General features: G+C 46.6%; 1 protein-coding gene and 1 pseudogene across 4 annotated transcripts; both read left to right on the top strand.

Moving 5' to 3' along the window:
- The first annotated feature begins 7,657 nt into the window (after positions 1–7,657).
- Positions 7,658–23,158, top strand: LOC124024479 (splicing factor 3B subunit 1). 4 transcript variants are annotated; one of them, XM_046338376.1, is made up of 23 exons: positions 7,658–7,722; positions 8,731–8,906; positions 9,155–9,256; positions 9,494–9,608; positions 12,299–12,378; positions 12,630–12,842; positions 13,104–13,572; positions 13,788–13,909; positions 14,226–14,525; positions 14,764–14,943; positions 15,054–15,140; positions 15,464–15,734; positions 15,997–16,142; positions 16,443–16,589; positions 16,858–16,983; positions 17,189–17,410; positions 17,915–18,097; positions 18,219–18,330; positions 18,817–18,937; positions 19,172–19,303; positions 19,542–19,814; positions 21,851–22,067; positions 22,514–23,158. In XM_046338376.1, exons 1-23 carry the CDS (start codon positions 7,695–7,697, stop codon positions 22,670–22,672), a joined length of 3,981 nt encoding a protein of 1,326 aa, XP_046194332.1. In that variant the 5' UTR covers positions 7,658–7,694; the 3' UTR covers positions 22,673–23,158. The 4 variants fall into 4 exon arrangements, 3 of the variants coding, with proteins under 3 accessions (XP_046194332.1, XP_046194333.1, XP_046194334.1); XM_046338377.1 differs by having other exon boundaries at positions 13,107–13,572; XM_046338378.1 differs by lacking the exons at positions 7,658–7,722; positions 8,731–8,906; positions 9,155–9,256; positions 9,494–9,608 and adding an exon at positions 9,642–11,941.
- LOC124024482 lies at positions 13,985–14,119 on the top strand (annotated as a pseudogene).
- Positions 23,159–23,228: the final 70 nt, after the last annotated feature.

The following is a 23,228-nucleotide window of genomic DNA, read 5'->3' on the forward strand; positions in this document are numbered from 1 at the left end:
CCTTTGTGATCCGTTCCTGTTCCATCGGTTCCTTGTTTTGTATTCCATGCTGTAATTGCGTTTCGCCCCTGTCCTGTCGTGTTTTTGCCGTGATTGTGTATCACCCTGTCCTGTCGTGTTTTGTGCCTTCTTCAGACGCTGCGTGTGAGCAGGTGTCTCAGTTGACTACGGCCTGCGCCTACCCGAAGCGACCTGCAGTCTGTGGCCGCTTCTCCAGTTGTTTTCCCCTCTACTATCTAGAGGATTTCAGTTATTCGGTTTTGAGCATTAATAAACTCTGTTTCTGTTAAGTCGCGTTTGGGTCCTCCTTCACCTGCATAACAGAAGGAACCGATCAAAGAATGGACCCAGCGACTTCTGACGCTCGTTACACTGCCGTCGAGATCCAAGGAGCCATGCTCGGCAGACACGAGCAGGAATTGTCCGCTGCTCGCCAGGCCGTGGAAAACCTGGCTGCTCAGGTTTCCGACCTCTCTGGACAGTTCCAGAGTCTACGTCTCGTGCCACCTGTTACTTCCTGGCCTGCCGAGCCTCCAGAACCTAGGGTTAATAACCCACCTTGCTACTCCGGGCAGCCCACTGAATGCCGCTCCTTTCTCACGCAGTGTGAGATTGTGTTCTCTCTCCAACCCAACACATACTCTAGAGAGAGAGCTCGGGTTGCTTACGTCATCTCACTCCTCACTGGCCGGGCTCGAGAATGGGGCACAGCTATCTGGGAGGCAAGGGCTGTTTGCTCTAACGATTTCCAGAACTTTAAAGAGGAGATGATTCGGGTTTTTGACCGTTCAGTTTTTGGTGGGGAGGCTTCTAGGGCCCTGGCTTCCTTATGCCAAGGTGAACGGTCCATAACGGATTATTCCATTGAGTTTTCGCACTCTTGCTGCCTCTAGTGAGTGGAACGAGCCGGCGCTGCTCGCTCGTTTTCTGGAGGGACTCCACGCTGTGGTTAAGGATGAGATTCTCTCCCGGGAGGTTCCTTCAGATGTGGACTCTTTGATTGCTCTCGCCATCCGCATAGAACGACGGGTAGATCTTCGTCACCGGGCTCGTGGAAGAGAGCTCGCATCAACGGTGTTTCCCTGCTCCGCATCGCAGCCATCTCCCCCTCTGGCTTTGAGACTGAGCCCATGCAGCTGGGAGGGATTCGCATCTCGAATAAGGAGAGGGAACGGAGGATCACCAACCGCCTGTGCCTCTATTGTGGAGTTGCTGGACATTTCGTTAATTCATGTCCAGTAAAAGCCAGAGCTCATCTGTAAGCGGAGGGCTACAGGTGAGCGCAACTACTCAAGTCTCTCCATCAAAGTCCTGTACTACTTTGTCGGTCCACCTACGCTGGACCGGTTCGGGCGCTACATGTAGTGCCTTGATAGACTCTGGGGCTGAGGGTTGTTTCATGGACGAAGCATGGGTTCGGAAACATGACATTCCTTTCAGAGAGTTAGATAAGCCTACGCCCATGTTCGCCTTAGATGGTAGTCATCTTCCCAGTATCAGATTTGAGACACTACCTTTAACCCTCACAGTATCTGGTAACCACAGTGAGACTATTTCTTTTTTGATTTTCCGTTCACCGTTTACACCTGTTGTTTTGGGTCATCCCTGGCTAGTATGTCATAATCCTTCTATTAATTGGTCTAGTAATTCTATCCTATCCTGGAACGTTTCTTGTCATGTGAAGTGTTTAATGTCTGCCATCCCTCCCGTTTCTTCTGTCCCTACTTCTCAGGAGGAACCTGGCGATTTGACAGGAGTGCCGGAGGAATATCATGATCTGCGCACGGTCTTCAGTCGGTCCCGAGCCAACTCCCTTCCTCCTCACCGGTCGTATGATTGTAGTATTGATCTCCTTCCGGGGACCACTCCTCCTCGAGGTAGACTATACTCTCTGTCGGCTCCCGAACGTAAGGCTCTCGAGGATTATTTGTCTGTGTCTCTTGACGCCGGTACCATAGTGCCTTCTTCCTCTCCGGCCGGGGCGGGGTTCTTCTTTGTTAAGAAGAAGGACGGTACTCTGCGCCCTGCGTGGATTATCGAGGGCTGAATGACATAACGGTTAAGAATCGTTATCCGCTTCCCCTTATGTCATCAGCCTTCGAGATTCTGCAGGGAGCCAGGTGCTTTACTAAGTTGGACCTTCGTAACGCTTACCATCTCGTGCGCATCAGAGAGGGGGACGAGTGGAAAACGGCGTTTAATACTCCGTTAGGGCATTTTGAGTACCGGGTTCTGCCGTTCGGTCTCGCCAATGCGCCAGCTGTTTTTCAGGCATTAGTTAATGATGTTCTGAGAGACATGCTGAACATTTTCGTTTTTGTCTATCTTGACGATATCCTGATTTTTTCTCCGTCACTCGAGATTCATGTTCAGCACGTTCGACGTGTTCTACAGCGCCTTTTAGAGAATTGTCTCTATGTAAAGGCTGAGAAGTGCTCTTTTCATGTCTCCTCCGTTACTTTTCTCGGTTCCGTTATTTCCGCTGAAGGCATTCAGATGGATTCCGCTAAGGTCCAAGCTGTCAGTGATTGGCCCGTTCCAAGGTCACGTGTCGAGTTGCAGCGCTTTTAGGTTTCGCTAATTTCTATCGGCGTTTCATTCGTAATTTCGGTCAAGTTGCTGCCCCTCTCACAGCTCTTACTTCTGTCAAGACGTGTTTTAAGTGGTCCGGTTCCGCCCAGGGAGCTTTTGATCTTCTAAAAGAACGTTTTACGTCCGCTCCTATCCTCGTTACTCCTGACGTCACTAGACAATTCATTGTCGAGGTTGACGCTTCAGAGGTAGGCGTGGGAGCCATTCTATCCCAGCGCTTCCAGTCTGACGATAAGGTTCATCCTTGCGCTTATTTTTCTCATCGCCTGTCGCCATCTGAGCGCAACTATGATGTGGGTAACCGTGAACTGCTCGCCATCCGCTTAGCCCTAGGCGAATGGCGACAGTGGTTGGAGGGGGCGACCGTTCCTTTTGTCGTTTGGACAGACCATAAGAACCTTGAGTACATCCGTTCTGCCAAACGACTTAATGCCCGTCAAGCTCGTTGGGCGTTGTTTTTCGCTCGTTTCGAGTTTGTGATTTCTTACCGTCCGGGTAGCAAGAACACCAAGCCTGATGCCTTATCCCGTCTGTTTAGTTCTTCTGTGGCTTCTACTGATCCCGAGGGGATTCTTCCTTATGGGCGTGTTGTCGGGTTAACAGTCTGGGGAATTGAAAGACAGGTTAAGCAAGCACTCACGCACACTGCGTCGCGCGCTTGTCCTAGTAACCTCCTTTTCGTTCCTGTTTCCACTCGTCTGGCTGTTCTTCAGTGGGCTCACTCTGCCAAGTTAGCGGGTCATCCCGGTGTTCGAGGCACTCTTGCGTCTATTCGCCAGCGCTTTTGGTGGCCGACTCAGGAGCGTGACACGCGCCGTTTCGTGGCTGCCTGTTCGGACTGCGCGCAGACTAAGTCGGGTAACTCTCCTCCTGCCGGTCGTCTCAGACCGCTCCCCATTCCTTCTCGACCATGGTCTCACATTGCCTTAGACTTCATTACCGGTCTGCCTTTGTCTGCGGGGAAGACTGTGATTCTGACGGTTGTCGATAGGTTCTCTAAGGCGGCACATTTCATTCCCCTCGCTAAACTTCCTTCCGCTAAGGAGACGGCACAAATCATTATTGAGAATGTATTCAGAATTCATGGCCTCCCGTTAGACGCCGTTTCAGACAGAGGTCCGCAATTCACGTCACAGTTTTGGAGGGAGTTCTGTCGTTTGATTGGTGCGTCCGTCAGTCTCTCTTCCGGGTTTCATCCCCAGTCTAACGGTCAAGCAGAGAGGGCCAATCAGACGATTGGTCGCATACTACGCAGCCTTTCTTTCAGGAACCCTGCGTCTTGGGCAGAACAGCTCCCTGGGCAGAATACGCTCACAATTCGCTTCCTTCGTCTGCTACCGGGTTATCTCCGTTTCAGAGTAGTCTGGGTTACCAGCCTCCTCTGTTCTCATCCCAGCTTGCCGAGTCCAGCGTTCCCTCCGCTCAAGCGTTTGTCCAACGTTGTGAGCGCACCTGGAGGAGGGTGAGGTCTGCACTTTGCCGTTACAGGGCACAGACGGTGAGAGCCGCCAATAAACGCAGGATTAAGAGTCCAAGGTATTGTTGCGGCCAGAGAGTGTGGCTTTCCACTCGCAACCTTCCTCTTACGACAGCTTCTCGTAAGTTGACTCCGCGGTTCATTGGTCCGTTCCGTGTCTCCCAGGTCGTCAATCCAGTCGCTGTGCGACTGCTTCTTCCGCGACATCTTCGTCGCGTCCATCCTGTCTTCCATGTCTCCTGTGTTAAGCCCTTTCTTCGCACCCCCGTTCGTCTTCCCTCCCCCCCTCCCGTCCTTGTCGAGAGCGCACCTATTTACAAGGTACATAAAATTATGGACATGCGTTCTCGGGGACGGGGTCACCAATACCTAGTGGATTGGGAGGGTTACGGTCCTGAGGAGAGGAGTTGGGTTCCGTCTCGGGACGTGCTGGACCGTTCGCTCATCGATGATTTCCTCCGTTGCCGCCAGGATTCCTCCTCGAGTGCGCCAGGAGGCGCCGGTGAGTGGGGGGTACTGTCATGTTTGTCATTTATTGTCATGTCTTGTCCCTGTGCTCCCCATGCTATTCGTTTCCCTCTGCTGGTCTTGTTTGGTTCTATCCTCTCTCTCCCCCTCCCCCTTTCACTCTCTCGCTCTCTCTTCTCTCTGTCGTTCCGTTCCTGCTCCCAGCTGTTCCTATTCCCCTAATCATCATTTAGTCTTCCCACACCTGTTCCCGATCCTTTCCCTGATTAGACTCCCTATTTATTCCTTTGTGATCCGTTCCTGTTCCATCGGTTCCTTGTTTTGTATTCCATGCTGTAATTGCGTTTCGCCCTGTCCTGTCGTGTTTTTGCCGTGATTGTGTATCACCCTGTCCTGTCGTGTTTTGTGCCTTCTTCAGACGCTGCGTGTGAGCAGGTGTCTCAGTTGACTACGGCCTGCGCCTACCCGAAGCGACCTGCAGTCTGTGGCCGCTTCTCCAGTTGTTTTCCCCTCTACTATCTAGAGGATTTCAGTTATTCGGTTTTGAGCATTAATAAACTCTGTTTCTGTTAAGTCGCGTTTGGGTCCTCCTTCACCTGCATAACACACGGATATGATTTATCTATAATCTCTCTTCATAATTTCTCTTCATATGACAAGGATTGAAAAGGATTTGCCAGTAGATTGTTGATTTGATTCATGATGATGACTGCTTGCTACAGTGGATATATCTGTGGCCAATGACCTTGAGCCTTCTTGAATGGGCACTTCTAATGTAAATCTATGGCAGCACCCAAGGGGCTTGAATTTTTAATCTCTCCCCGTAGATTTTGCGGCAACATAGTGTCCTCATGAGTGACAAAACACTTAGCCAATCACTGCGCAATTACGGAACATTACTAACCCCTGCGTTCTTTATTTTCCGCTGGCTGCCCCACCACCACAGAAAGCACTGAGCTAGGCTGAAACACCTGCATTTTGGAACTCCCTTACTCAAGAAAGCAAAAAAAGAGACCATGTTTGTATGTGGCTTTATTAACTCAATAATTTTTTAACATTGTTTGCAAACTGATATGTGATATGTATTAATGCCAAAATAACATGCAAAACAGGCAAAAAATAAATGTAAAAAAGCAACTAGGGACTGTAATGTTTACATGTGTGCATTTATTTATTTTCCTTCTTCTGTGCATTTTCTATGGGAGTACCGACACCAAATGGACTGGAGTGTACATCAGAGACAAGGAAGGTTTAAATCCTACCCATTGTGCTCATTTCCCTAAGAAAACAAAATACATAATGAAATACTACACCCAGGGCCGGATTAATGCAGAGGTTTAACGCAGTGGCGGTTCTAGACGATTTCAACTGGGGGGGCCAAGCTGGGGCCAGTTGTACTGTTAGAGGGGCCAGTTACATTAGACGTTATTATTGTCATATTGTTTTCTTCACTGCATTACAGGCATTAGCAGGCAAAAGACCATGTTCATAATCCTTAAACAATTTTTTGCATTTTCTGTCTAATAACGGATGTAAAAAAAAAGAACAATAGCAAAACATTAGTTATGTAAAAATTATTTCATACTCCACATTTAGGGGGGCCACAAGGGGGTCCACAGCCCCCCCAGAACTGCTAGTGGTTTAACGGGGCTAGAGCCCCGGTGCCCTGGCCCATGGGGGGCCCAAAAGGAAGCAAAACAAATAAAAAAATATCAACATATTTTTTTCCTATATTTTTTATAAAGGAAATATACACTGAGTGAACAAAAAATTATGAACACATGCTCTTTCCATAACATAGACTGACCAGGTGAATTCAGGTGAATGCTGTGATCCCTTACTGATGTCACTTGTTAAATCCACTTCAATCAGTGTAGATGAAGGGGAGCAGACAGGTTAAAGAAGGATTTTTAAGCCTTGAGACAATCAAGACATTGATTGTGTATGTGTGCAATTCAGAGGGTGAATGGGCAAGACAAAATATTTAAGTACCTTTGGGCGGGGTATGGTAGAGGTGCCAGGTGCACCAGTTTGTGTCAAGAACTGCAACGCTGCTGGGTTTTCCACAGTCAACATTTTCCTGTGTGTATCAAGAATGGTCCACCACCCAAAGGACATCTAGCCAACTTGACACAACTGTGGGAAGCATTGGAGTCAACATGGTCCAGCATCCCTGTGGAATGCTTTCAACACCTAGAGTCTATTCCCCAATAATAATATATAATAATATAATATATGCCATTTAGCAGACGCTTTTATCCAAAGCAACTTACAGTCATGTGTGCATACATTCTACGTATGGGTGGTCCCGGGGATCGAACCCACTACCCTGGCGTTCAAGCGCCATGCTCTACCAACTGAGCTACACAGGACCAATAAATTGAGGCTGTGTTGAGGGCAAAAGGGGGGTGTAACTCAATATTAGGAAAGTGTTCTTAATGTTTTGTACACTCAGTGTATACTGTATATATTATGTATGTAGTGTATATTTTGTATTTTTTACAGCAACCACCAACCACAGGACTTAGGAGCCCACTCTCAATGAGTGTCGTAGGTAGTCAGCCTGCCACTCTGCTAAACATCCGCTCTGCTCTCAATGTTCAAAATACACCGGAGATCATCATTTAGCCACAGAAGATAAATCGTTTATAAAAAATTATATGAGTGTACCTTAACGATGGGGTGACCATGGATGTTCTCTTGAAAAGTGAGTGAATTTGATCATTTTCCTGTTCTACTAAGCATAAAAAGTAATTTTGGGGTGTAAGGGAAAACATATGGAGTAAAAAGTACATTATTTTCTTTAGGAATATAGGGAAGTAAAATATGTCAAAAATATAATGAGTAAAGTGCAGATAACCCCCCAAAAACGACTTAAGTAGTACATTAAAATATGTTTACTTTACACACCACTGTTGAACTCGAGATCAGAGTAATATTCAGATCATATCCATTTCCAGTTTATTACTGGGTCAATCCTGGTTTCCTGACCGTTATTAAGCACTCAAGACCTTTCTCGTCCAGGACAACTGAGCTAAAGATTTTTACAACTCTCATTGTTCAATCTGTGACTAAACTGTCCAGGATTTATCTATTTTTTGCTGAACGGATATGAATTAGTTCGGACTTCCGGTTTCAGTCTTACCGAACCACCAAAATGGCGAAAGTCGCCAAAACACACGAAGGTAAGACTATTTATTTAGAAAATGTTGTAAATTGGTATTATAATTTTACTTGACGTACGTCGGGTTCTTATTAAAAAGAGGATCAATATGCATCCATTGTTTAGAAGCTAGCTACATGTTTAAGCAATATTTTCATTCGTGACAACCTAACGTTAAACACAGCGAGGACAGATAGCTAATGCTGCCCCCCCCCCCCCACACACACACACTGCTAGGCTAGCTAGACAATACAACATTTATACAACCATTTCCTTGATCAGTATGCTCTTCAATTATACTATTTGTGTAGGTGTTACTATAAGAAACTTGCTATAGATATGGCTGGATTTATTTAACAACGTCAGTGTTGTTGTAGAAACTAAAATGGCGATGGAAGTATGGCATGATGTCGGACGGACACCGCACTGATCCTAGTATCATAACGTTTGACGTGTTCCAGATTACACGTATCATGAATACATTTTGTAGCTAAGTAGCTATGATAGCCAACGTTATTTGGATAATCTAATCTTTGTCCAACCAGTACGGTCTGATTGCGCTCAAATTGGAACTAATTTACCAGGCCATAGGTCAGCGGTTTCCAAACTCGGTCCTGGGGAAACCAAGCACGGGTTGCAGGTTAAGGTTTTATCCCTAGCGCTACACATCTGATTCACAATATCAAATAATCATCAAGATTTTATTATTTGAATCGGCTGTGTAGTCCTAGGGCAAAAACGTGCCTCCCTTGAGGTCCCCAGAACCGAATTTGGGAAATGCTGCCTACTTTGTCAACACAGCGATCGATTTGAGCACAGATGAGAGCAAATGCGTGCTATACAAGCATACTAATTGATTACAATACAACAGTAGATTAAAAATAAAAATGTAGCTTATCACTACTGCTGATGCTGTTTGAGTTTTTGTTAATTCTCATTTGGAAATATACTTTATCTTAGGTGATGAGTTTGTACATATTTTTCAACATCCTGAAAGTCAATGGCTGTTATTCTTTCCCCCTGTCCCCAGACATTGAGGCCCAGATCCTGGAGATCCAGGGTATGAAGGCTGCCCTGGTGGAGGAGGGAGCAGATCAGGGTGTGGGCCTGGACTCAACTGGATATTACGACCAGGAGATCTATGGTGGCAGTGACAGCCGCTTCGCTGGATATGTCACCTCCATTGCTGCCAATGAACAGGAGGATGTAAGTGTTGCATGTCAAATCCTGTGTTTTGATGTATGTATTCTTGTTTGTTTATTTTTTACTTTGAAAATGGTCAAATAAAAATGTTTTATGCTGTCTGCAACACTGACATCCTCCTTCTCTTCCTAGGGGTGAGGCGTCATATTTTTAATGGTGTTGACTACTCCATTATGTCTTGTTTGCGAGCTGGGAGAGTCTGCCTTAAGTGGCTAGGCTTGACCAGACTCTTTTCTCTCTCTTATTTTCAGGATGACGAGGAGGACTCTTCAACAAGTCTACTTGGACAGAAGAAACCGGGGTATCATGCTCCGGTGGCTATACTCAATGCGATACCACAGTCAGATGAACAGGTTAGCCCCAGTAACACCATCTCCCTCTCCAGCTTTTGCAATAAGTGTAGAATTCTACTTTTGAGTTCAAACCTGACAGAGAACCTATTACCGAACCTTATTGCAAAAGTTTTGGATTTGCTTAATTTTCCTGCTACTATCTTGTCATAGACATTTTATTATGGCTAGTTCTCACATTAAATGTATGTTTACCATGATGACATGTATAGTAAAATGCTGTGTTCTCTCTCCTCTCAGTACGACCCGTTCGCCGAGCACAGGCCCGCCAAGATTGCAGAGCGTGAGGACGAGTACAAGGCCAGACGACGACAGATGATCATCTCTCCGGAGCGACTCGACCCCTTTGCAGACGGTAAATTTCACCCCTCCATCCTCCCTCCATAGTGTCCTCCCCTGTTCATGTTATACCCTCTCTCCCTTATCCCATGGCTGCCTTTCAAGAGTTTCAACCCACCTCTTGTTGCTTAGCCCTTCGAGCACTGTGCAACGGCTTGCTCCCCAGACTAAGACCTTCCCGTGGTAATCTTTCCTGGCCCGAGGGCGGTTGGTTCTCTTGTCACTGCGCCTTTTATCACTCATCATTTTCTCCCAATAAAATCTCTTTGCTTTGAGGCAAATGGTCTGCGATGCAGATACAAGGTTTTTTTTCTTCTTGGAAAATGACAATAATTGTAAACAGGATTTAAGTAGTATAAAATAAATGTCTGCCAGTGAGGGGTTCCATTTTGTTTTAGGGAGAGGTGGTTTGCCATTGTCTTGGTTAGACTTTCGTACCTAACACTACATGGGTGGCAGGTAGCTTGTGTGTGTCTCGAAGGGTTAACATACCCATGTGGCTATCTCATGTACTGATGGTGGAAAGAACTGTCTTACTCTTAAGAAAGGTATTAAGTAATGTGAGTAGCAAAGAAAATAAACTTCTATATGGGGTTGATGGTCAACTTTGGGGTAATTCACCTGCTCGTGCAATATGCCGCACCTTACTGTGCCCAGTAGGCGGGAACACAATGACCCCACACACACCACCCCAGAAACGTGCTGGCTGTATGAAGCTTGGCTCCAAGTCACTGAAAGCCCCTAGATGGCAGACCACCTGGGTACAGATCTGAAGTATTTCTGTGTAGAACAAGAACACATAAAATGAGCAATGCAATCAGACCACCCCTTTTCTTCCAAGTGGCCCTTCACTCCACTACAATATCATTGTGAAGGCTTATGGTCAGTTACCACCACTGTTGGCTTGTCAGACTTCTAGGGGTTTGGGAACTTCCATTAGAAAAGGACAGGACGTCACAAAGTATGTGTGTCATCAACATTACTGAGTTATGGTCTCAGCTTTCAACACACATTTAATTGGCTTTTGGTCCAAGTCGGTTCAGGCATCGTAACTTGGACTCCAAGTGTGTGATTTAATAGAGTGAAATACAATTGCGGTTTAATCTTTGGCAATGGGCTTGTATTGCCCCTTACCCCTCACAGGGGCAAGGAGCCGTCAACTAGCTATATTCACATTCCTCAAAGCCTAAATGAACTGAATACATTACAGTCCATCAGTTAACAAGGAGGGCCTGTCTCTCAAAATACGGCTTGACTAGCCATTGAGCATTTGATTAACTAAGCACACACCTGCTAGAATAGGATTAAGGTATTTATCTACACAATGCAACGATTTGTTTGTAGCGACTGAAGCACCCATGTCTCTTTTCTGAGATGAAGTGGCCTCAGTGCCTCTATGTAGTCTGGGTAGGCCTGTATCAAGCCTGCATGTAGACAGCTCTGTCATATACAAAGATGTTGTGTAAATATATTTCTATTTTACATCTTTGTAAAATAGAAACATATCAAGAAATCTGTGTGCCGCAATTCCACAGGCCCATACTAACTGTCCTTAATTTCTCTCCTACAGCAGTACTGCTTTGCCAGTCCTGTACTGCACTCTCTTAAGGGTGCAGCAACTCATCCTGTGTAGGTTATGGTGAACAGACAGAAGCGTGCGCTTGTCAGTTTTCAGGGTCCGCTGGTTGTCTGTCTGGGTGGGGGGCAGCTCTTACTCAATAAACCTCTACCATAAGAACCTTTTTTAATTTTGTCTTCTACCCTAGACTTTTTATCATTACATTTAAACCATAGCAATTTCATGGCAGTCTTTTGCTTTAGATTGATTTTGTAATTCGTAATGAATTTAAAGAATATATATTTTTCTAAAAAGGAAGCCAAGATCTACCTTTACGAAGTTGAAATGCCAATCGACTGATGTCAAACTACCAGCTGCTTAGTAGCAGGCAGCCTGTCGTCCCACCCCCCCCCTGGAACTAATCGTAGCCTTCACGGTCCCTGATGTAAACGTGTAACTACATATAGATGCTCTCCCTACCCTGGGTTAAATAAAGTAGCTACACATTTATCTCACAAGAAGATTCCTAGATTTGGGAACAATTTAGATTTTAATTTTATTAATCAATACTTCACAATCTAGAGGGTATTTTACATATTTTCATTTATTTAAGGTTTGAGCCCCAGGAGGAATTTTCTTTTGAGTGACGTAAAAAGAAATCACAGGTGGTATGCTTATGTGTGTGAGTTCCAACCCTTTTCCAAAGTGTTACTAATGGTAAAGAGACATTTTCTAGGCTTCTTTTCTGCCGGTTGAAGTCTGACTGCAGAAGGACCCTTGGCACTGAAAGTGTACGTATTCTGGAGAGCACAGCCCAGGACCCCTGCATCAGTGATGGCTTTATCCTCGCCTGTTATCTCCTTAAAAGAAAGAAAAAACCCACCTCAGCTCTTTCTCAATGTATCTGCCTGTTGTTTTTTATTCAGCTATGTTTGTATGTAACGCAAGCAAGAGAGGACTGCCTGTATGTTGTGTATCTAGGGTTGTCTTGATGTGATTCAGCTTAAGGAACTAATACAGTAAAAGTTTCTAAAGAAGTGAGGGCCTAGCTGAGCTGGCTGTGTTTTACTTGCTGTGTTTTATGAATCCGGGTCCTGGGGCGTGTTCTAATCGGCTGCCCTGTGTCTTGTTGGTGCTCTCTCGCGCAGGGGGCAAAACGCCGGACCCAAAGCTGCAGTCCAGGTCGTACATGGATGTCATGAAGGAGCAGCACCTGACCAAAGAGGAGGTAAGACAGACCAGATATACCTCCTTTGTGGTTTAGCTCAAGGGCATAACTTTGTCTTCAGGTAATGTGTCTATTAGTGGTGTATCCATAGAGGGTTATAATTTATGAGAATATTTCATTATGTGGGTCTGTTCAGTGTGGGGTTTTGTTGCCTTCAATAGACTTCTGTCCTACAAACCTCACAGGAAACTTTTCTCTGTTGTGGTTCATCTCTGGTTCATGTTCTCACTCTCTCTTCTCCCTTTATGCAGAAAGAGATCCGTCAGCAGATGGCAGAAAAGGCCAAGACGGGAGACCTGAAGGCTGTCAACGGCTCTGCTGCCTCCCAGGCTGCCGCTGCCGCCGCCAAGCGCAAACGCCGCTGGGACCAGACGGCCGAGAAACAGGACCAATCAGGAACCCCCAGCAACACCGGCACACCCAAGAAGATGTCTAGCTGGGACCAGGCTGACCAGGCTGCTGAGGTAAAACATATTATCTTAGCTGATCAGATCAATCAAGTTTGTATCCTTACTGTGACTTGGTGCGAGCTAGTGTTTGATCAGCAAATTATATAGGACCTAGTGTTGGTTTTTGGGGCAGTTTATTTCTGTCTTGCCTTGACTTGAATATAATTTTTTATGCTCCTAGTGGAACTAAGGACATCAACCTGGCTTCATTTCTGGTCTGTAAGAATTCATTGATCCCTTTATCCCCTGACTCTTTCTCTCTCGCGCTCTCCACAGCAGACCCCAGGACACACCCCTGGCCACACCCCCTCCAACAGCCGCTGGGACGAGACCCCTGGCAGGAATAAGGGCAGCGAGACCCCAGGGGCCACTCCCAGCTCCCGGATGTGGGACCCAACCCCCAGCCACACCCCGGCCGGAGCAGCCACCCCAGGCAGGGGGGACACACCGGGACACACCACCCCCGGACATGGGGGAGCCACAGGCAGCGTGCGCAAAAACCGTTGGGATGAGACCCCCAAGACTGAGAGGGAGACCCCTGGTCATGGTAGTGGTTGGGCCGAGACTCCCCGTACAGACAGAGGAGACGAGTCTGTGGGAGAGACCCCCACCCCCGGGGCCAGTAAGAGGAAGTCCCGTTGGGACGAGACCCCTGCCAGCCAGATGGGCTCTTCCACTCCACTGATGACCCCTGGGAAGACCCCCATTGGAACCCCTGCCATGAATATGGCCACTCCCTCTCCAGGTACTGTCAATCACCTAACCTTCATTTCAACCCATTTTCAATTTAGAGGTAGAATATCATTTAAAACTGATAACCGTTGGCAAATCATGTTTGCTATTAGATACTTGTTAATTTATTAGTAATATAAATTACTAGTAATAGAAGTAGTAGAATGTCCCACTAAGATGTGATATGAGGTTGAGGCGTGTTTTACATTGCATTTCCTATCCTGTCAGGTCACCTGATGAGCATGACCCCAGAGCAGCTGCAGGCGTGGCGTTGGGAGAGGGAGATTGATGAGAGAAACCGACCTCTCACAGACGATGAGCTGGACGCCATGTTCCCAGAGGGATACAAGGTAGAGTATACTCCCTCGCACTCACCAGCACAATGGAGAAATCACATACCTATCTATATTAAATGAGTGAATAGTCTTCAGTGATGATATGATAATGAGTTGGAACAGGACAGTTTGTCTCTGGTCAGTGTCACGTTCTGTCTCTCTGGGTTGAGTTCCCCACAACGGCGCGTCTCTTACTGAAGACATCAAGGCGTTTGTCTGAGAAGACCTCAATCCTGTACACACAAAAAGAGTAAACCGTACTGTAAAATAAATTAACTGTATAGTAAGTGAACAGTACTGATGTTCACTCATCTTCCACCTCCCTCCACAGGTCCTTCCCCCACCAGCAGGCTATGTGCCCATCCGTACCCCGGCCCGGAAGCTGTCTGCCACACCCACCCCTATGGGGGGCATGACGGGCTTCCACATGCAACAGGAGGACCGCTCCATGAAGCAGATCAACGACCAGCCCAGTGGGAACCTGCCCTTCCTCAAACCAGACGACATCCAGTACTTTGATAAACTGCTGGTTGAGGTAGATGAGTCCACTCTGAGCCCAGAGGAACAGAAGGAGCGTAAGATCATGAAACTGCTGCTGAAGATCAAGAACGGAACACCTCCCATGAGAAAGGTGAGACCAGCTGCCAACTGTCCTCATAGTTGACCACAGAATTAAAAAAAATGTAACTTTCCCTGACCAAGATGGCTGCCATTATCCGCACATTCTACGAGCTATGAAGGTTTATGACATAGGCTACTCTAGTGTCATATTGTATCTCTATGGTCTTTACTCCATCGTCCTTTTGGTGTGTAACTCTCACCACTGAAAAGTCAACTGTCCAGTCTAACCCCATTGCGTCTCTCCTCAGGCTGCCCTGCGTCAGATCACAGACAAGGCGAGGGAGTTTGGAGCAGGGCCCCTGTTCAACCAGATCCTGCCCCTGCTCATGTCTCCTACTCTGGAGGACCAGGAACGCCACCTACTGGTCAAGGTCATCGACCGCATCCTCTACAAGCTGGACGATCTCGTCCGCCCATACGTACACAAGGTGGGTCAGTGTGTGTGTGAGAGTGGCAGTACTCTGACTCTGTTAAACTATGTCTCCTGTGCTGAGATTGGCACTGTGTGTGGTTCACTAATTGACTCTCTGTTCCCCAGATCCTGGTGGTGATTGAGCCCCTGCTGATTGATGAAGATTACTACGCCAGAGTGGAGGGCAGAGAGATCATCTCTAACTTGGCCAAGGTGAGCCCCACTCCCAGACCTATAATGTACTCCCACACCCACCACAGTTAGGTAATATGCCTGTTGGACCTGTCCGTGGTCAGATCAGGGCTAGTACTTCGCTAGCTGAAAAACCAGCACGAAAACAAGTCGATTTGACATCCTTTTCTGTTCTGACCCTGCACCCGTTGGTTACATTCCTACAGCGAGTAGAGAATATTTTTTTTCGCTCTCCTGAAATCACGTCAGAAAAAGACACTTATTATGTCTATGCAAGCAGTGTCATGAACACAAATTAATCTGTTGATCTCTTTCCATGTCTCTCTCCTTCCCTCCCTTTCTAGGCTGCCGGCCTGGCCACTATGATCTCCACCATGAGGCCTGATATTGACAACATGGATGAGTATGTCAGAAATACAACAGCCAGAGCTTTCGCTGTCGTAGCGTCCGCTCTGGGTATCCCATCCCTGCTGCCCTTCCTCAAGGCTGTGTGTAAGAGCAAGAAGTCATGGCAGGCCCGCCACACGGGCATCAAGATTGTCCAGCAGATCGCCATCCTCATGGGTTGTGCCATCCTGCCCCATCTGAGGAGTTTGGTGGAGATCATCGAGCATGGTGAGCTGAGGGAGCGACACAGATAGTATGTGACTTGAAGGGGTAGTTTAGTTCTACTATCTAGTAATAGTCATTTAGTTATTTTTGGGTGTTACTGTCTAGTAAATGTGATTCGTAGTTTAGCTTTTTTATTTAAAAACAAAGTGTGCTTTTTCAAGCTCATTGGCTTTTTAAGTGCATTTCACACATGGTCACGAAACACACTACCAGGAAGGATAAAATATGATCTCTTACTGACCTTTACTGTCTGCGCCCCCCTCAGGTCTGGTGGATGAGCAGCAGAAGGTGCGGACCATCAGTGCCCTGGCCATTGCTGCCCTGGCGGAGGCTGCCACTCCCTACGGTATCGAGTCCTTTGACTCCGTACTCAAACCCCTGTGGAAGGGTATCAGACAGCACAGAGGAAAGGTGAGGACAAAACACTAGAGGACCAAACTGTTGACGGCTCATTGCCTTCGGTTACATGTCTGCGAATCATTCTCGCCTGTTGGACCTATCAGTGGTCAGATCAGGGCTAGTACTTCGCTAGATTGACACCAACATGAGAACTGGCAGATTTGACATCATTTCACTTCTGTTCTCACCCTGCACTTGTTGGTTACATTCTTAAAACGGGTAGTTAATAAAAGTTTACCTGAAATTACATTCAACTTTATCAGTATCTTGGCTGTGTCGACCTGGTAACTGAGTTAAACCTCTGGGTTCCAGGGTCTGGCTGCGTTCCTGAAGGCCATTGGCTACCTGATCCCTCTAATGGATGCTGAGTATGCTAACTACTACACCAGAGAGGTCATGCTGATCCTCATCAGAGAGTTCCAGTCCCCTGACGAGGAGATGAAGAAGATCGTGCTCAAGGTGAGGGAGCCTAACTTTGTGTGTGTGTGTTTGTGCGCGAATCATTCTCGCCTGTTCGACCTATCAGTGGTCAGATCAGGGCTAGTACTTCGCTAGATGGACACCAACATGAGAACTGGCAGATGTGACATCATTTCACTTCTGTTCTCACCCTGCACCCGTTGGTTACATTTCCCAAATGGAAAGAAGTTGCTAGCTAGTACACTTCAAACAGAATTGGTGTATGTGTGGCCAGTTTCTAATCCCCATTGTTCCCCCTCTCTTCCAGGTGGTGAAACAGTGCTGTGGTACTGACGGTGTGGAGGCCAACTACATCAAGACAGAAATCCTGCCCCCCTTCTTCAAGCACTTCTGGCAGCACAGGATGGCCCTGGACAGACGCAACTACAGACAGGTAGGTACACACAACTCACACACACACACGACTCCATACACTTAACGACATGTTGAATTTGTTTGGTCAAGTAGGCAGTTGTGTATCAAGTATAAATAGAAAAGCAGAAATTAAGGTCTGTGCCAAGGCTTGTAGCAGAAGATGACTGGTGATTTAAGAGTTAGATTTACTAAGTAAAGTTCAACATTTCCCCATCTCTCTCCAGCTGGTGGACACCACAGTAGAGCTGGCCAACAAGGTGGGAGCAGCAGAGATCATCTCTCGTATAGTAGATGACCTGAAGGACGAGGCAGAGCAGTACAGGAAGATGGTGATGGAGACCATAGAGAAGATCATGGGTAACCTGGGAGCTGCTGACATCGACCACAAGCTGGAGGAGCAGCTGATCGACGGCATCCTGTACGCCTTCCAGGAACAGACCACTGAGGTGAGACCTGGGGCACTTTCAGCGAGGAACAGTGTTGTGGAGCGTTCAGATAGAAATGGTTTATGTAGAACACATATGCCTTTATGACCTGTAGAATGAGGAATCGTGTCAGCTCTGTTCATCACATTTCTATCTGCAAGGTTCCAGAATGTTTGCCGACAACCTGGCTCAGGGTATAACTTTAGGGACATAACGAACGTTGGGGAATGTTCAGATAGACATTTTGTAAAGTCTGTGATGAAACAAGTTAACCCTGTCTGAACAGCAGTGTGGACTTCTGGTAGTCTGAGGTTTGATGGGAGATTCCTATTGATTGGAATGGGCAAGCATCTGTGTCTGAAATGGCATACTATTCCATTTAAACCAGAGCCCTATGGGCTTTGGTCAAATGTAGTGCAGTATATAGGGAATAGGGTGCCATTTTGAAAGCAGACACTGTCCATTAGCCTACCTGTGTAGACTGTAGACTATGACTAACTCTAGTTGACCTCTGACCCGGTGTAGGACTCTGTAATGCTGAACGGGTTTGGTACGGTGGTGAATGCCCTGGGGAAGAGGGTGAAGCCCTACCTGCCTCAGATCTGTGGTACGGTATTGTGGCGTCTCAACAACAAGTCTGCCAAGGTCCGCCAGCAGGCTGCTGACCTCATCTCTCGTACCGCCGTGGTCATGAAGACCTGCCAGGAGGTTAGACTGACTCAAACAGACACACACTCGTACTCTCTCACTCATAAACTTCGCTACGAACGTCACTAAAGATGCGCAGGGTTTCTCTTCCTTTCTAAACCTCTCTTTCTCCCCTCAACAGGAGAAGCTGATGGGTCACCTGGGAGTGGTGTTATATGAGTACCTAGGAGAGGAGTATCCTGAAGTACTGGGAAGCATCCTCGGTGCTCTCAAGGCCATCGTCAACGTCATCGGTACGTAAACATCACCCTCACTACGACACCGGTCTTCTCTCTGCGAATCAATCTCGCCTGTTCGACCTATCCGTGGTCAGATCAGGGCTAGTACTTCGCTAGATTGACACCAACACGAGAACTGGCAGATGTGACATCATTTCACTTCTGTTCTCACCCTGCACCCGTTGGTTACAAATGAAAAGTCAATTGGCATATAGTGTTTTCCAAAACACAATTTATTCTCCTTGTTATATAGCTTAGGACACCATTCCTCTCGCTTCCTGAAACATATGCTGCAATTATTTATGAGAAAGCACTCAAGTTGGAAGAGAAATGCCTATGTATGAATTGGGTTAGTTCAGTGAAGAACATGGATTGGTCTGTACAGAGGGTTCAACAGCATTAACATTAGAAGAGTGGTTATGGTAGTAGTAGTGGTGGTAATAGTAAGACTGGTTGATATGCATCAGACATCTGATTGGTTGTCTGTCCTGTCATTCATAGGCATGCATAAGATGACTCCACCAATCAAAGACCTGCTGCCGCGCCTGACGCCAATCTTGAAGAACAGACATGAGAAGGTGCAGGAGAACTGTATTGACCTGGTGGGCAGGATTGCTGACAGGTATGTGTGTGGTGATGGCCTTATATATTTCAATCTTTGACTCTCAATTCGACTTTCCTCAACATCCTGTCTCTTCCTTCTCAACCGTATTGGAGAAGGTTCCAGTTCCCTCTGGGAGAGGAGGAAAGACTAATTGAGAGAGCCTCTGACGCCTACTCTTATGTGCAGAAATTGATACACTAGTAGATGTTTCATCAACCATGTTATAACTCCTACCCTGCTCTGTCTGTGTAGGGGTGCTGAGTACGTGTCGGCCAGGGAATGGATGCGGATCTGTTTTGAGCTGCTGGAGCTCCTGAAGGCCCACAAGAAGGCCATCCGCAGAGCCACCGTCAACACCTTTGGATACATCGCCAAGGCTATCGGGTGAGTGCTCCAGTCTCTGGCTAATTCATGCCATTACCATCCTCAGTTTGTCATCTATTAGGGATTCGGTTTGGAAATTAAATGTCTGCTCAAGGACGTTGTGTTCAATTGACTGTTTTCCCCTCCCAAATGTGAGCATTTTCAATTGTGCTTGGTCATATTCCTTTTGCTGTTGTGGTTTTTAATGTGCACTGATTTAGCATGTGGGTGACCTCCTGACCCCTCTCTCCCCCTCCAGACCCCATGACGTGCTGGCCACACTACTAAACAACCTGAAGGTTCAGGAGCGTCAGAACAGAGTGTGTACTACCGTAGCCATCGCCATCGTGGCTGAGACCTGTTCTCCCTTCACCGTGCTCCCCGCGCTCATGAATGAGTACCGCGTGCCAGAGCTCAACGTGCAGAATGGCGTGCTCAAGTCCCTCTCCTTCCTGTTTGAGTACATTGGGGAGATGGGCAAGGACTACATTTACGCTGTCACGCCCCTGCTGGAGGATGCACTGATGGACAGGTGAAAGGATTGCAGCATTGTGATGTCTTGGCTTCAGTTCTAGTAACTCAATGAACTCCTTCACTACCTAGATAAACATAACATTTCCCTCCTAATAAGTATTCATTATATCTACAAGCAGTACATTTAACAACTAGCCGTGGTGAGCTTCAGCCCTGTATGTCAACCGTGTTGGCAGGCAGTTGACTTGGTGGTATTATGCCTGCGAATCATTCTCGCCTGTTCGACCTATCAGTGGTCAGATCAGGGCTAGTACTTCGCTAGATGGACACCAACATGAGAACTGGCAGATGTGACATCATTTCACTTCTGTTCTCACCCTGCACCCGTTGGTTACAAAGTAATGTGTAATTCATTGTTAATGAGGATTTCACCCTCAGCCCTAGAATATGCAGTGCATTTGGAAAGTATTCAGACCCCTTGACTTTCCACATGTTGTTATGTTACAGCCTTATTCCAAAATGGATTAAATCGTCCCCCCCCCCCCCAATCTACACACAGTACTTCATAATGACAAAGCAAAAACAAGTTTAGACATTTTTGCTAACTAATGAAAAAAATGTAAATATCACATTTACATGAGTATTCAGACCCTTTACTCAGTACTTTGTTGAAGCACCTTTGGCAGTGATTACAGCCTCTAGTCTTCTTGGGTATGACGCTACAAGCTTAGCACACATGTATTTGGTGAGTTTCTCCCATTCCTCTCTGCAGATCCTCTCAAGCTCTGTCAGGTTGGATGGGGAGCTTTGCTGCACAGCTATTTTCAGGTCTCTCCAGAGATGTTCGATCAGGTTCAAGTCTGGGTTCTGGCTGGGCCACTCGAGGACAATTAGAGACTTGTCCTGAAGTCACTCCTGCATTGTCTTGGCTGTGTGCTCAGGGTCGTTGTCCTGTTGGATGGTGAACCTTTGACCCCAGTCTGTGCTCTGGAGCAGGTTTTCATCAAGGATCTCTGTACTTTGCTCCATTCATCTTTCCCTCGATCCTGACTAGTCTCCCAGTCCCAGCTGCTGAAAAACATCTCCACAGATGATGCTGCCACCACCATGCTTCATCGTAGGGATGCTGCCACCACCATGCTTCACCGTAGGGATGGTGCCAGGTTTTTTCCAGACGCGCCGCTTTGCAGTCAGGCCAAAGAGTTAAAACTTGGTTTCATCAGACCAGAGAATCTTGTTTCTCATCTTTAGGTGCCTTTTGGTGAACTCCAAGCAGGTTGTCATGTGCCTTTTACTGAGGAGTGGCTTCTGTCTGGCCAGTCTACCGTAAAGGCCTGATTAGTGGGAGTGCACCAGAGATGGTTGTCCTGGAAGGTTCTCCCATCTCCACAAGGGAACTCTAGAGCTCTGTCTGAGTGACCATCGGGTTCTTGGTCACCTCTCTGACTAAGGCCCTTCTCCCCCGATTGCTCAGTTTGGCTGTGCGGCCTGCTCTAGGAAGAGTCTTGGTGGTTCCAAACTCCTTCCATTTAAGAATGATGGAGGCCACTGTGTTCTTGGACCATCAATGCTGCAGAATGTTTTGGTACCCTTCCCCAGATCTGTGCCTCGACACAATCCTGTCTCGGAGTTCTACGGACAATTCCTTCGACCTCATGGCTTGGTTTTTGCTCTGACATGCACTGTCAACTGTGGGACCTTATATAGACAGGTGTGTGCCTTTCCATATCATGTCCAATCAATTGAATTTACCACAGGATGACTCCTAAGTTTTAGAAACATCTCAAGGATGATCCATGGAAACAGGGTGCACCTGAGCTCAATTTAGAGTTTCATAGCAAAGGGCCTGAATACTTATCTAAAGGTATTTGTTTTATATTTTTAATACATTTGCAAAAATTTCTAAAACCATTGTTCGCTTCGTCATTATGGGGTAGTGTGTAGAGATTGCTGACAAAACATTTATTTAATCCAATTTATAATAATGTAACATTTTGAAAAGGTGAAGGGGTCTGAATACTTTCCAAAGGCCCTTTCCACCTTTTGATTGGACCCATGTTAACCCTGTTTCCCCACTTTCTCTTCTCCTTACAGAGACTTGGTCCACAGACAGACAGCCAGTGCCGTGGTGCAGCACATGTCCCTGGGTGTCTACGGCTTCGGCTGTGAAGACTCTCTCAACCACCTGCTCAACTATGTGTGGCCCAACGTGTTTGAGACGTCGCCCCACGTCATCCAGGCTGTGATGGGGGCCTTGGAAGGCCTCAGGGTGGCAATCGGCCCCTGCCGCATGCTGCAGTATTGCCTACAGGTAACTACTATCACTACTGCCTACATCAAGGGTGGGTGAACTATGACCCGTGAGCCACGTCCGCCACCCAGATTTAAATGGCCGGGTCCCTAAAAAAAATCTGTGGACCTCCGCCTTTTGAAATCCAGATGTGGCCTGCAAGTCACAAGGTTTTCCCACCCCTGACCTACACCAATGTTCTCCTTGCTTTGGTACAGGTAGCAGACTACTAAATATGTATGTCTAAGCTAGTTCCAGAATAGCCCAGTGTTGAATCAATATCAAATGTCCAGAAAGGGATGTAAATGTGAACTTATATTTCTCTCAACCGAAACCTACCCTTTATGGCGTCCATGAAAGAACTACTGTGGATATTTAGCAAAAATAACAAACGTAATGAAAATATAGTAGCACTGTAAGTACAGCCATTGAGTGTGATGCTCTCTAACACAGTCTCCTCTCCCCAGGGTCTGTTCCACCCAGCCAGGAAGGTGCGCGACGTCTACTGGAAGATCTACAACTCTATCTACATCGGCTCCCAGGATGCTCTCATTGCTCATTACCCACACGTCTACAACGATGAGAAGAACCCTTACCTCCGCTATGAGCTGGAGTACTTCTTGTGATTCTGCTCTTCTCACTCTGACAATTTCTCTCCCTCTTCTCTTGGTCCTATCTCTCTTTGTGTATAGGACTTGGTCCATTTTTTATATTATTTATCTCCTGTCTTTGTAGTGGTTGTATCCAACACAGCCACAGTGGCTGTGGCCTGAGATTCATTTTTAATACAATAAAAACTGTATGATAGGGAAATGGAGTATAAAATGGAACAACGTCTTAGAGCTTGTATGTATTGTTTTGTTTTATTTCTCCTTTTATAATCATTTCCATAAGGAATGACATACAGTACAGTGAAATGCAGGCTCTAAGTTAGCCTTGTTATGGAATGGAAAAGCAACTCAGTGAAACTCTTTAAAATATTGTCATGGTTTCTTTTTACCGGCCTTGACCGTTCCTTCTCAATGCTTTGCTCGCTTATCAGTGATCACCCCCCTGTTCTTATCAGAATGTTGCTTTATTTGACTGAATAAACGTTTGTGTATAAAATAAAACCTCTGCTTTATTGAGTTGGTCAAAGTAAAGCATGAGACATGACTACCGTACTCATAGGTGTAATAATAT

The sequence above is a fragment of the Oncorhynchus gorbuscha genome, unplaced genomic scaffold, assembly GCF_021184085.1.
Source record: "Oncorhynchus gorbuscha isolate QuinsamMale2020 ecotype Even-year unplaced genomic scaffold, OgorEven_v1.0 Un_scaffold_1872, whole genome shotgun sequence".
NCBI classification, from domain to species: Eukaryota; Metazoa; Chordata; class Actinopteri; order Salmoniformes; family Salmonidae; genus Oncorhynchus; species Oncorhynchus gorbuscha.